The sequence below is a fragment of the Felis catus genome, chromosome B2 (assembly GCF_018350175.1).
Source record: "Felis catus isolate Fca126 chromosome B2, F.catus_Fca126_mat1.0, whole genome shotgun sequence".
Classification (NCBI taxonomy): Eukaryota; Metazoa; Chordata; class Mammalia; order Carnivora; family Felidae; genus Felis; species Felis catus.
The window spans coordinates 149558741-149571730 of record NC_058372.1 but is presented as its reverse complement, the minus strand read 5'-3'; the positions used below and the strand labels follow the sequence as shown (position 1 = coordinate 149571730).

At 61.2% G+C, this 12990-nt stretch overlaps 1 protein-coding gene across 2 annotated transcripts in view; it reads left to right on the top strand.

Annotated features, from left to right (window-relative positions):
* Positions 1–12990, top strand: part of UNC93A (unc-93 homolog A) — a 37755-nt gene extending 24765 nt beyond the window's left edge. For both annotated transcript variants that reach the window (XM_023254577.2, XM_003986720.6), the window contains exons 6-9: positions 188–399; positions 2184–2319; positions 3297–3428; positions 12204–12990. In XM_023254577.2, coding sequence (XP_023110345.2) covers positions 188–399; positions 2184–2319; positions 3297–3428; positions 12204–12469 — 746 coding nt within the window. In that variant the 3' untranslated portion in view covers positions 12470–12990. The remainder of the gene's footprint in view (positions 1–187; positions 400–2183; positions 2320–3296; positions 3429–12203) is intronic.

Sequence of the window (12990 nt, the reverse complement as noted above, 5' to 3'; positions counted from 1 at the left end):
AAGGGAGACTGGCCGTCAGTGGGAATTCTGTGAGGGTCAGGACAGGGGAGTTTGGCTCGGGAAGGGCGCCGAGGAGTTTGTGTTGCTGGCCCCGAATGGATGCCCCCAAGGAGAGGAGGGGGCAGATGGGGGGTGAGTAGCAGGCAGGCCCTGGACCTCGGCCTCGCGCCCTCTGTCTTCCCTCCAGGGAGCGGCGTCCTGGCCGTCCTGCTCGTGGCCGTGTTTCTGGAACCCATCAAAGATGCGCAGAGGAAACGCGAAGGAGACGAGGGGCCGCCTTTCTGGTCCACCCTGCTGTCGACCTTCAGGCTCCTTGGAGACAAGCGCCTGCGTCTCCTGGTGCTGCTGCCCATGTACACCGGGTTCGAGCAGGCCTTCCTCGCGGGCGACTACACCCGGGTACGAGACAGCGCGGCACGCGGGGCACCTGTGCGGCCTCACCTGCGCCCGTGGGTCTCAGGGCCGCCTGCCCCGGGGCCGGGCGGGGGCCGGGGCTCCCGAGGGAGGGGGACGCCAGGTCCTTCGCGGCCTGAGGAGAGCTGTGCTCGTGGTCTAGGTCACTCCCGCCTCCCCGGGGCCGGGCCTTACCTCTGGGGACCATGCGTCCCCCGAGATGTGTCTTCGGGGGGGAAAGGGGCCCGGTCACGCACAAGCCATCGCACTGAACACCTGCGGGATGCTCGCCTGCACCCGACGCTGCCCGTAGTTTAGACTCAAAAGTAGGGAAAGACATAAAATCCACGAATAACACCTGGAAGTCCCCCTCGGGCCAGTTTTCAAATGATGCGTCTCAATCCGGAGATGGATGTGGCTCTCGGGCCTGTCACCCCGTCCTGCCCTAGAGGCCTGACCCACGCACTGCCCGCCCCCTTCTGTGCGCAGGGCAGGCCTCCGTGGGGCAGGCCAGCAGAGGGAGGCCCGTGCCCTGGGGCGGGCCCAGCGGGAAGGCTCGGCCACCATCCAGCTCGCTCCCTCGTGGCACGCTCACCAAGCTGCTGTCTCTCTAGCTCCCTGCCCACGTGGCGTCGGGTCCGGGGGAGCCTCCCGGGGCCACAGAAAGGCTGCCTCAAACAGGGGCGGTGGACATTGGAGAGCCCCTCTTCCAGAAAGGGCTGGGTGGGAGCTGGGGCGCCGAGGGGCTGGGGAGCCAGTCCCAAGGGTGCTCCCCGAGGATTGCCCTTCCTTGTCCGGAATCCAGAATTTTCTCCGAATTCGTGCCCGCCACAAGCCCCCTCCCAGGTTAGATCCGAATTCCAGGCAAACCGCAGTATCTTTTAGGCTGCGTATGTTCCGGGCGGGGTTTGTGCGTCCCGGGTCCTCTCTGGCACCCTGCTCCCGGGACGGCCCTGACGGAGGGTGGTGGTGTCCAGAGAGTCCACACAGATGACGGAACCGTCCCTTGGCCTTTGGTCAGGGCCCCTCCCACGGGCCTTGCCGCTGACCTCCGGCCTTCTTCCTCCGCCTCTGCCGTCCGAGGCAGCAGCCTGTGTCTGTGTGTCTGTCCCGGCTGTGCGCGGGGACCGGAGTGGTGGGTGTGGGCGTGAGGGCGTCGGCGGTGGCAGCACCGGGGCCGGGGTCGCGGCCGCTGGGACCTCACGGCCTCGTGCGGGAGCACTTCTCGCCTCCGCTGAGATGCTCTCCGTTCTCTTCACTTCTTCTCTATCAGGTGTTTGTCTCCAGGGCTGTCGTAGGTTCACAGCAAAACCACAGGCGGTTCAGGCTCCCGAATCCCCCTGCCCCCTCCCCACGCAGCCTCCCCATCATCCACATCCTGCGCCAGAGCCAACAATGACATCCCGTCACCGCCCCGTCGGGGGCCGTCCTGGCGCTGGACGCCGTGGGTTGGGGCAGACACGCAAGGACACGTGGGTAAGACACTAGGGTGGCACAGAGCGGCTTCGCCACCCCAAGAATGCCGGGGGCTCTGCCCGTTCACGGCTCCCCACGCCTTCCTCCAACTGTCGTGCAGAGGAGGAAACGACCGAATCCGCGAGGAGGGGCCCAAAGTAGCGCCTCCATGGTCCGTGAGAACACACAACGTGAGGCAAAGGCTGCGTGGGGGGAGCCCCGTCCAGATGTGTGTCCTTGTTACTTCCTACCCAACTCGAGCACGAGGCTCCAGGCCGGTCCCGCTGTAACCCCCGCGAGCCGCCCGCTCACGTCCCCTGTGCTTCGTCCTACAGTCCTACGTCACCTGCGCCCTGGGGATCCGGTTTGTTGGTTACGTGATGATCTGCTTCTCGGCCACCAACTCGCTGTGCTCTGTGCTGTACGGAAGGCTCTCCCAGAAGACGGGCAGAGCCGCCCTCTACGCGCTAGGTACGTGGACACGCTTCCCAGACGCGGGCGGGAATGGTGGCCGGCGGAGTGAAGGGCGCGTTCCGCTCCGCGATGGTGCAGGGGCACCACAGGGAGGCTCCCTGAAGGAGGCGACCCGTCCTCACACGGTGCACAAAGACACATCCGCCTCTGTCCCTCTTGGGAAGGGAGGAAAGAGGAAACCCACAGCGGTCGGCGCGAATAGCGAGAACTATGGGCGTCAACGGTCACCTGGCCACCCAGTTAGGGTCTGAAGCGTCTGGGGCAGCGGGGACACAGCGAGAAGGGGAAACAGTAAATGTTTGTCAGCTCCTGGTGGGAGTAACCCGCATAGGTTCCCAGGTCATCCTTGCAATCGCCCCGTGGGGGGTGGGGGGGGCACTGCCCACTCTGCAGATGAGGAAACGCAGGAACAGAGAAGTGTGGTGACTCACCCCAGGCCACACAGCCAGCGCGGATGCACCCGTCTTCAATGCGACAGCAGTTTCTGGATCGTCACGAGGCATCTCTCACCGCCTCGTCGAGACAGACGCCGCAGGGCGTGTGCACAGACCGTGGCCCAGAACTCAGGGCCCGCTGGGGTAAAGCCAAGAGGAGTGAGCCTGGGAGCTCCGGCCGCCCCTCCGTTCTCACCCCTGCCCGCTCGGGAGGGCGGTGCCGTCCCCAGGCCACCACCACTCAGGGAGCGGCTCCTTCCTCACTTCGGGGTCTCCTCGGCCGGGGCACAGAGACCCCCCTGCCAGGCGCAGGGCACACCCCCCGCACGGTGCCTGACGCAGGGGAGGCCTGCGGTGAGCAGAGGGGTCACCCTGCTGGGCACGTGGCAGTTGGACTCTGGAGGGCCCGGCCGGTGTCAGAATCCACGCGAGGACGTGGGTTTGGGGCATTCCCAGGAAACGTTTACACAGTGCGGCAAACGGAGACTCCGAAACCACTCGGAGCCCTCACTTCCGGCGGTTTCCCCTCTGCATCCTCAGGTGCGGTCACCCACCTGTGCTGCATAATCGCCCTCCTGCTGTGGGAGCCTCACCCCCGCCAGCTGGCCGTGTTCTTTGTGTTTTCTGGCCTCTGGGGCGTGTCCGACGCCGTCTGGCAGACGCAGAACAACGGTGAGCGCCCCCGCGTGTCCCGCCTGGCCCGGCCGTGGGGGGCGGGCGGTGGCAGAGGACCCCGCGGCCAGGGCCACCTGGGGAGATGACGTGCCCGGCGGGGGGGTAGTGGGAGGCCCGCTCCAGGTTCTTTCCGTGGACTTGAGGGACTGTCTCTGAGCGTCGGTTCAGACCCGAGGTGCAAAAGACGAGAATCACCCAAGGGTACAGCTCCCTTCCCTTCTAAGAACGGTCGTCCCTCCCCGGCTTTCTGCTTGAGGAGCGTGCCCGGCGCCAGGCCCAGGAGGCTGGAGAGGCCTTCAAGGCGGCCTCGGTCCAGATGGGGAGATGGCTGTGTGATCCCCGCGGTGGACGAGCTGGCAGGTTACCGTGACAGCATCCAAGCAAGGGCACTGGGACTGCGGGTTCGGCTTTCTAGGAGAACTGAGTTGGGGGTGGAGAGGCGGTCAGTGGGGGCTGCATCTGGAGGTCACGCCTGAGCCAGGCCCCGGCTGATTGTCCCCAGATAGAGCTGCGGTGTCAGCGGGGTGGGGAGCTTGAGAGGCAGGGGGAGGCCGGGGGGGTCAGGGGGATGGGGGAGGCCGGGGGAGCTCGGGAGGCAGGGGGAGGCCGGGGGAGGCCGGGGGAGCTTGGGAGGCTTCGCTCAGCCGAAAGCGCTCACCCCGGGAAGGACGAGGCCGGCCCCGTCAGATTACGGAGGGACGGACGTCTGCGGTGTTAACTCGGGAAAGACAGCACAGAGCTGCACGGAGGAGGCGGCCGTGGCTGCACAGAGCAGGAGGGGAGGGAAGGTGAGGAGGCCAAGCTTCCGGACAGAATGCACAGCGTGCGGGAGCCGCTGGGCCAGCGGGCGGGCAGGGCCTGTGGCCTCGGGAGCAGCGTCCCAGGATGGGGGGGAAGGGCAGACACACGGGGGGAGGGGGGGCAGAGACACAGAGAGGATGCGGGTGGGGGCTCTCAGCACTGAGAGGTGCTTCTGTGTAAGGTCCACACTCACGAGGATGCGTCTAGATCCGAGCCAGGGGAAGAGTGAGGGAAGGGCCAGCAGAGGGGAAGGCGGCTGAATGAGGGCATGAGGACGAGGAACAGGGGGACAGGAGCACAGAGGTGTCCCCCTGGCTCCGAGGAGGACAGCCGTCCTTTGGGGACCACAGGAAGGAAGTCGGAATAAAGATCCACAGGAGGACTTGTCACCCCAGGGAGAGGAGTTAGCAGAGTTCTCACAGAGAGCTGGCCAGGGACAGTGGGGACAGCAGGGGACAACAGGGACAACGGGGACAGCGGGGACAGTGGGGGGCAGCAGGGACAGTGGGGGACAGCAGGGACAGTGGGGGACAGCAGGGACAGCAGGGGATAGTGGGGGACAGCAGGCACAGCAGTGGACAGCAAGGGACAGCGGGAACAGCAGGGACAATGGGGACAGCGGGGACAGTGGGGGACAGCGAGGACAGCAGGGGACAGCAGAGACAAGAGGGGACAGTGGGGGACAGCAGGGACAGTGGGGGACAGCGAGGACAGCAGGGGACAGTGGGGACAACGGGGACAGCGGGGACAGTGGGGGACAGCAGGGAACAGCAGAGACAACGGGGACAGTGGGGACCACAGGGGACAGTGAGGGACAGCGGGGGACAGCAGGGGACGGCAGGGACAGCGGGGACAGTGGGGGACAGCAGGGACAGCGGGGACAGCCGGGACAGGCCGCATTAGTGAGCTATACTGCATGCTAGATGCTGGGAAGGCACTCAGGGACAGAGTCCACGGGCAGGCTCACTGTCACCCACACTCGGGGAGCCGGGGGGCAAAGCAGAGAGGCAAGGTCACATGCAAGGGCCGGGCCCCGAGGGCAGAGTTAGGACTGGGGCCCAGGCCTGGAGCTGCCGCCCAGAGCCCCGGCCGTTCCTTTAGACCATCTCTGGGGTCGGCCGGGAGCGAGTGCAGAGCCAGCTGGTGACCCCGAGGCTTGGCCACCCACACACACAGGCCAGGAGGCAGTGACACGGCACTTGCCAGGTCACACAGGGTGCAGCCTGAGACAGAGGCCACCAGAGGTCGGGCTGAGGGTGATGGGTGTCTGTAGGATGCGAGGCCCCGCGGGGATGGGCGGTGAAAGACACACAGCAGAGGAAGGGACCATCGTGGCACAGGGGTCCAAGGGCCTGGCCCTGACTTCAGGGGCGCGCCGCGCTGGGCCGTTGGTCGTTAAGGCTTCCGGGCGGGAGGCTGTGCACGGAGGGTCTCACTCCCGCTGAGCAGGAGGACCCCCCGTGGGAGGGAAGCGAAGGTCACCTTGCAGGTGACAAGGGCAGCGGGGGCGGGTCCGGCTGCACAGTGAGTGGCTGGAGCCCAGCAGGTGGCCAGGGAGGCCCCGTGGAGGTCTGAGCAGGGGGCTCGGCCAGCCCCCAGGGAGGCCTGATGTGGGAGTCAGCCGGAGCCGAGCGATTGGGGCGTCAGGGGGGCTCCCGTGTCAGCTGTCGGCCGTGATGGGATGAGCCAGAGCCGAGGGGCCTGGGAGGCACCGCCGGGACGGGAGCGGGAAGCAGGGGCGTGGGCGGCAGGGGTGGAAGCCACGTGACCGCGGGCTTAGATTTGGGGAGTGGGTGAAAATGACAGGCGAGTCTCCCACAGACCCATCTACAGCCTGGGATGGGGAGGGGGTGTCAGGGGCCCAGGACGGGCCAGGAAGAGAGCCGCTTCCCCTAGAGATGCGACCACCCAGCCCTGACCTGGGAAACAGCAGGGGGTAGAAATTCGGTCGGGCCCATCCCCCGGCTCCTCGAGGGCGGGAGGCCGGCTGCTGCCCCTGCGGCCACGACCTCGGCCCTCACGGCCTCCGGACCCCGCGGTGGCCCCTTCCTTACGACCTGTGTGCTTGTCAGCTCCCAGGACAGCTGGAAAACGTCTTCGGACAGAGCGGACCCTGCTGCGTTTAAGGGCTTCGGGCTTCACGGCCTGTCTACTGTCCCCATAGCGCCGGTGGAGGAAGGACGCCAGACGCTGGCGTTAGTTGCAAACCGGGGACAGGTCACGTCACCCAGCGAACCCGCACGCAGGGGTGGGCGACCGCGGGCGTGTTACTGCCAGCTTGCGGGCGTCTCTGACCCCTCGGGACTTTCTTCGCGTCTGCACGTTAAAGGTCAGGCGAGGGACCGGGGAAGGGGCCGCATGACGTGTGACACTCCTTACGGTAAGCCTCCAGCTGTTTCAGGCGACTGCGGCAAAAATGCTTGGCTTTCTTTCCCCCCGAGACACAGGAATCGCGGCCCTCACCTTCATTTCCCCACCTCGGACGCGGGAGACCGAGGCCGGGCCTCGTCCAGGTTGTGCAGACCACGTCAGGCGAGGTCTCGCGGGTGAGCGGAAGGACTGCCTTGAGTTAAAATGAGCTATTTCCGTCTTCTTGCACAGGCACAAACTTTTTTTTTTTTCAAGGAGAGACTGGTTGCGGGGGAAAATTGTTCTTTTCATGATTTAAGACTTTCTTTTGGAGTCTGAGCTCGCGGTGGCCTCAGCGGGGAGCGATGGTTTACTCCCCGAGTCCCCTGCAGGCTGACTCCGCCGGGCTGGCCTAGAACTCACGGCCGGGCAGCACGGAGCGTCCCCGCGGTCTTTGTGTGTGTGAAGGCTGCAAATTTGGTCAGCTTTTGCCGCCACGGCCCCCGCCGAGAGCAGCTCTCTCTTGTGTTTTGAAAGAGCGAGTTGGGTTTCTCATCTTGTCCCTGGACGTGTGTCTCTCGTTTGAGACAATACGTGAGGCGAGCCCGTCCTTTCCCGATCCGTGGGGCAGCATGCAGTTCCGTGTTCTCACGGTCGCTTCCCGATTCAAACACTGACGCAGAATAAGCCGGATGCCTGGCCCACCCGGCCTCCCTCCGGGAGTGGGGCTCTGCAGCCCGACGCTGGACATCCCCTGGGGCTCCAGAGGCTCCCGCAGAACCTTCGATCTGGGCCACTTGTTCCCATCTGTTCATTCGCCCTGACGGTTCAGGAAAGACAGGTGCCGTTGCTATAGCAACCCTCACACACCAGTGCGCTGCATTTGAGATTCAGAACGTCTAGGCTAAAAATACTCCCTCGCCCTGCTGGCCGCCCAAAGGGGTATTCTGGGTTGATGAACACAGAAAACGTGAGCTCTCGTGTGCCCAGTTCACTTAACCTGTCTTTTCCAAGCAAACAAGACGGCCCGAGGACCCGTTCACGCCTCATGTGAGGACAGGAGTCAGCCTCTGCCCGCGCCCACCCACCGGCGCCTTCCTGGGGCGGGATGGGGCTGGCAGAAAGGCTCCTTTTCTTTTTAAGTAAACTTTTTATTTTGGAATCATTTGAGCTCACAGAGAAGTTGCAAAGACAGTCTGGAGAGTTCCCGTATAGCGTTGACTTAGTTTCCCCTAACGCTAACATCTTACAAAATCGTGGTAACACTTGTCAAAACTAAGGAAGTAATGTTGGTGCATGAGTCAACTAAACTTTAGACTTTATTTGGTTTTCTCTAGTTTGTGTGCTCCAGGGTCCCAGCCAGAGGCCACACCCAGGGCCCCCACCCAGGGTCCCATCCAGAGTCATCCAGGGTCCCTCCCGTGGCCCGACCCAGGCCCCCACCCGGGGCCCCCACCCAGGCCCCCACCCAGGCCCCCACCCAGGGTCCCATCCAGGGCACCTATCACGTTGAGTTGCCACATCTCCTTTGTCTGATCTGTGAAAGTTTCCTTGTTGTTCATGACCTTGACAATTCGGAAGAATACCGGTCAGGCATTTGGTAGCCTGTCTCTCATTTGGGGTTATCGGATGTTTCCCGTGATTAGGCTGGAGTTATGGCTCTGGGGGAGGAAGCCTCCAGAATAAAGTGCTTTTCTCATCACATCAGTCACTGAGGATGAGAAGAACCTTGATAGGCGGTCAGCCTGGACCCGCCAGACTCAAATTTAATCTTGAAATCTAAAGATGCCAACCTCCAGACAAACACATCAGCTTAAAGTCAGAGTGGCCGTGTCACTAGAATATTCATGAAATTGGGGTGTGTTTGCTCTGGCACTGTACCTACTAAGGGGGCCACCGTACCTGTTGGCCATGGAACGTGGAAACACCTGCCACTCACAGCCCTGGTGTCTCAGACTTGGATTTTCTCCCTACTCCCCTCACCCCCCACCTCCCCTCTGGTGACCATCAGTGTGTTCTCTGTAGGTGAGAGTCTGTTTCTCGGTTTTCCTCTCTCTTTTTTCCCTATGATTGTGTGTTTTGTCTCTCAAATTCCACCTACGAGCAAAGTCCTATGGTATTTGTCTTCCTGTGACTGACTTATCTCGCTTAGCGTAATACACCCTAGTTCCATCCGTGTCGTGGTAAATGGCAAGGCTTCGTCCTTTTACGACGGACTGATATTCCATTGTATACATGCCACATCTTCTTTATCCACTTGTCAGTCAGTGGACATTTGGACTGCTTCTGTCATCTGGCTCTTGGGCATGATCCTGCCATAAACGTCGGGGTGCTTGTGTCCCTCTGAATCGGTATTTTTATACCCTTTGAGTAAATACCAAGCAGTGCAATTGCTAAATCTTGGGGTAGTTCTATCTTTTTTTAATGTTTACTTATTTTTGAGAGAGGGAGGAGAGAAAGCACGAGCGGGGAAGGGGCAGAGAGAGAGAGGGAGAGAGAGAATCCCGAGCAGGCTCTGTGCTACCAGCACAGAGCCCGACGTTGGGGCTTGATATCATGAACCGTGAGATCGTAACCTGAGTTGAAACCAAGAGTCGGACGTTTAACCCACTGAGCCACTCAGGCGCCCCAAGGTAGTCCTATTTTTAACTTCTGAGGAACCTCACAGTGTTGTCCATAGTGGCCCCATCAGTTTGCTTTCCCACCAATGGCGCACAAAGGTCCCTTTCTCTCCACATCCTTGCCAACACCTGTGCTTTCTTGTGTTGTTGGTTTTAGTCATTCCGACAGGTGTGAGATGATATCTCATCCCGGTTTTGATTTGCATTTGCCTAAGGATGAGTGACGTGGGGCACATTTCCTGAATCTGTCGACCATCCATAGGAAGACGAGAAATCTTCAAAATACTCTGAGGAGCTGCTAACTCCCAGGTCTTGTTATCAGACTCTCTTTGTGGGTGAACTTGTACTAACATGGACGCCTCGCAGACCCGGACAACAAGGGCACCTCCTCTGAGCCTTCCAAACAGCCTCCTGTTGTCCCAAACACACGTATGCTGTTCATAATGTGCGTCTCACGTTGTATCGTGCCGGTGGCCTTGCCCTCCTGAGTCCCTCCCATGATAGGTGGACAGCCGAGTAACCAGATGCCAAGAAAAACCTTCTGGGTGTTGATGTTCACAGGCAGGGCCACAGGAAACCCTGCTGCTGGCCCCCAACCTTCCCCGCGGTGCTGGAGGGCCTCTCTTCCCTCCATCCCTCCCCTGCAGAATGTAGGGAGAGGGAACAGGGCAAAAGGCAAGGGAAGGAGGGGAGCTGGGGGAGGGAGGTGTGTCAGAGTTCCGTGTGTGCTCTCTCTCCCACCGTGCACAGCTGCCCACCGTGCAGGAAGGGAAGGACGGTCCCAGGAAAGTCCCTACGACTTCCCAGACTCCCGCTGTCCCCAGGAATAACAGGCGCAGATCACGTCTGGTCCCACTGAGGCTGGGGGCAGAGGGCAGTCCGTTCCTCCTGCCCGAGCTACAGGACTACACTTGACACGTTGGTCTACTTATTGTCATGCTCTCTACTCTGGTTACATGTCCTGTGTTACCTCCACTCCCACCGGGGTGGGGGACTTCTGGGCAATAACTAGACAGAATGAAGAGGAAGAGGCAGCTCTTGTCCTGGAATCGCCCCCCCCCCCGTTTCCTTGTGTTACTATTTATCCTCTGAGCGAGCGCACTGGGTCTCTGACATGGCGCAGCAACCCCACGGGACGTGGGCTCGGTGTTTTACCTGTTGGTTCCCTACTCGCCTCATGAAGTCGCCGTCCATCCACGGGTCCACTTGGCCATTCCACGAGTACTTTTACTGACACTTTGAGAGCGCTGGAATTACTGTGATGAGGATGGGACGCTGGGCGGGATGGCCTCGTGGGGAACTTGACCGAAAAATCAGAGGCGTGCCGCCGCTGGCCGGCCACGTGCAAGGGCACGAGGCATAGAAGCCTGGCAGTGGGGCCGGAGCGGGGGGCACGCTCCACAGCGACAGGTGGTGCTGGGCTGGGACAAGGCCAGGTGACAGCGGCATCTGCCCCCCTGATGAGATATTTGTTCTACCCCAAAGCCAGGCGGGGCCACTGAAGGCACCGGTGTGGGAGGGATATGACACGTTTACACTGTAGAAAGATGGCCGTAGCGGCAGTGTGGGGTAACACGGAGCAGGTAAGACAAGAGAGGAGGAAACAGGTCTGGAGCTGACGAGAGACGAGGCAGGGAACCGTCCAGACGGGACACATGGGCCACAAGGAGAGGGAACCCAAGCCCAAGTCCAGTGAATGGGCCGAGGGCTTCCTGAGAGCACACATCGCACCTTGTTCATGTTTGCAGACCTCAGTGCTGTGACTGCCGTGTAGTTGGTGTGGACGGACAGCGGTGTAGACGGAGGCAGGAGGGGTGAAGGGGACCCGAATCCAGCTTGTGTGATCTTTGGGAGAGACCCGGCTTTGTTTCTAAGCTGAAGGGAAGGAGGGGAGAGCACAGGCTGAAGGTGCAGGAGAAGGGCTCCAGTGATGGGGTCAAGTGCCCGAGGAGACAGGAGCGGAGTGTGGCCTCTGTGGAACGTGCCCAAGGAGAGGTGTCCTTGGCGAAGAGACAAGTCTACCGGCCAGAGGGGAGGGTGTGGTGGCCGGGGCAGCTCAGGAGGACAGAGCGGGACAGGCGGGCGCTGGGCATCAGCCGGGATGCTCGGGACGACCCCTGGGGGTCCACCGTCCTGCCGAACACTGTCAGCCTCCCTGCACGTCTGCCAGCTCCCTCAAGTCACGGAGGTGGGGATGCTTCCAGTCCTCAGCCAGGAGCACCACACGTCTTAGCACCCCTGCAAACTGGAAACAAAAATCGTTTACTTCCACCCAGAAGCATGTATCAGGTTGCAGCAGGCTGCTCGGGCCGCCAACAGACTACGGTGGGTGGGGGGTTCGGCAACACGCGAGGCTGTTTCCCACAGTCCTCCAGGTCCGGGTGTGGACAGGCTGGCTCTGCGGAGGCCCCTCTCCTTGGCCTGCGGACGGCTGTCTCCTCCCTGTGTCCACACACGATCGTCCCTTTGTGCACGTCTGTGTCCTGACTCCCTCTTCTTATAAGGACACTAGTCATGTGGGACGGGTGGGGGGGGGGCCTCCCTAACGAACTCATCTACCTCCATCGCCTCTTTTAAGGCTCTGTCTCCACACACAGTCGCATTCTGAGGTCCTGGGGTTAGGATTGCTTGCGTTCGTCTTTGCTTGGGACCCCAGGGAGTGGTCGCGCCTCGTGTGGCACACAGGTCAGGCCTCCAAGCTCACCTTTTCCTTTCCCACGTGGTCCCCCGCCAAGTGACGGCTTGGCCCGAGTCCCCACCAGCGCTAGTGTCGCGTGAATTCTGTGTTTCCTTTACGCACGATGCTTCCTCACTGCCAACGATGTGTCGCCGGACTTGGCAAAGTTCCCGTCGTGAAATAATTCCAGTTTTGGTACGAAGCGAAAATTCCTGATTTTGTTGAGAAAATTGGGCAGCAGGAAAGCCACCGTTTTCAGCAATGGTTGAAAGCAATCGTCTGAGGTTTTGAAGCAACGTGTTCATGCCCGTGTCTCCCCCACAGCTCTTTACGGCGTTCTGTTTGAGAAGAACAAGGAGGCGGCCTTTGCGAACTACCGCCTGTGGGAATCGCTAGGCTGCGTCATCGCCTTTGGATACAGCACATTTTTGTGTGTCAGCGTCAAACTCTACATCCTGCTGGGGGTCCTGAGTCTGGCCATGCTGGCCTACGGGACCGTGGAGTATCTGGAGGCCAAGGCGGCGGCCAGGCCAGCCGCTGCGGAGCAGGCAAAGCCAGCAGAGGGGGAGGAAACGGAGACAGCCATGTGAAAGGGACGCGCACCGGGCCCGGGAGCCCCGCGTCCCCAGGAGATCTCCATCTGAAGTGCCTCAGACCTCATAGCCGATTCTTCTCAACTACGGCAGCGACACCGAGCCGTCCTGAAGACATCACACCGTCACATGGTTTTGTGTGATTTTTTTTTTCTACTCTAATACGCGTTCCATCCACCCTGTCGCTCGCAGAGATCGAGAGGGAACGGGAAGGGATCCATTCAGCTCACAAAGGAAGGAAGTCGGGGGTATCATCAGCCAACGGGAACTTGCTTAGATACAACAAACCACTGTACTTGCGTCTGTCGTGCTCGCTGTTGTGGTCGTTCGTGAGAATTGGAAGGATGTGGACGTAGGGAGTCCAACACCCTCGTTCTACAAATGGGTAAACTGATGTCCAGGCAAGCCCGCCGACTCCCTCCCGGAGTCAGTGAGCGACAAAGCCAGGCAAGAGTTTACGTCTCTTGAAGCTTATAGATGATGGGTTTCTAAATAAACGCAACTACATCATGGACTTA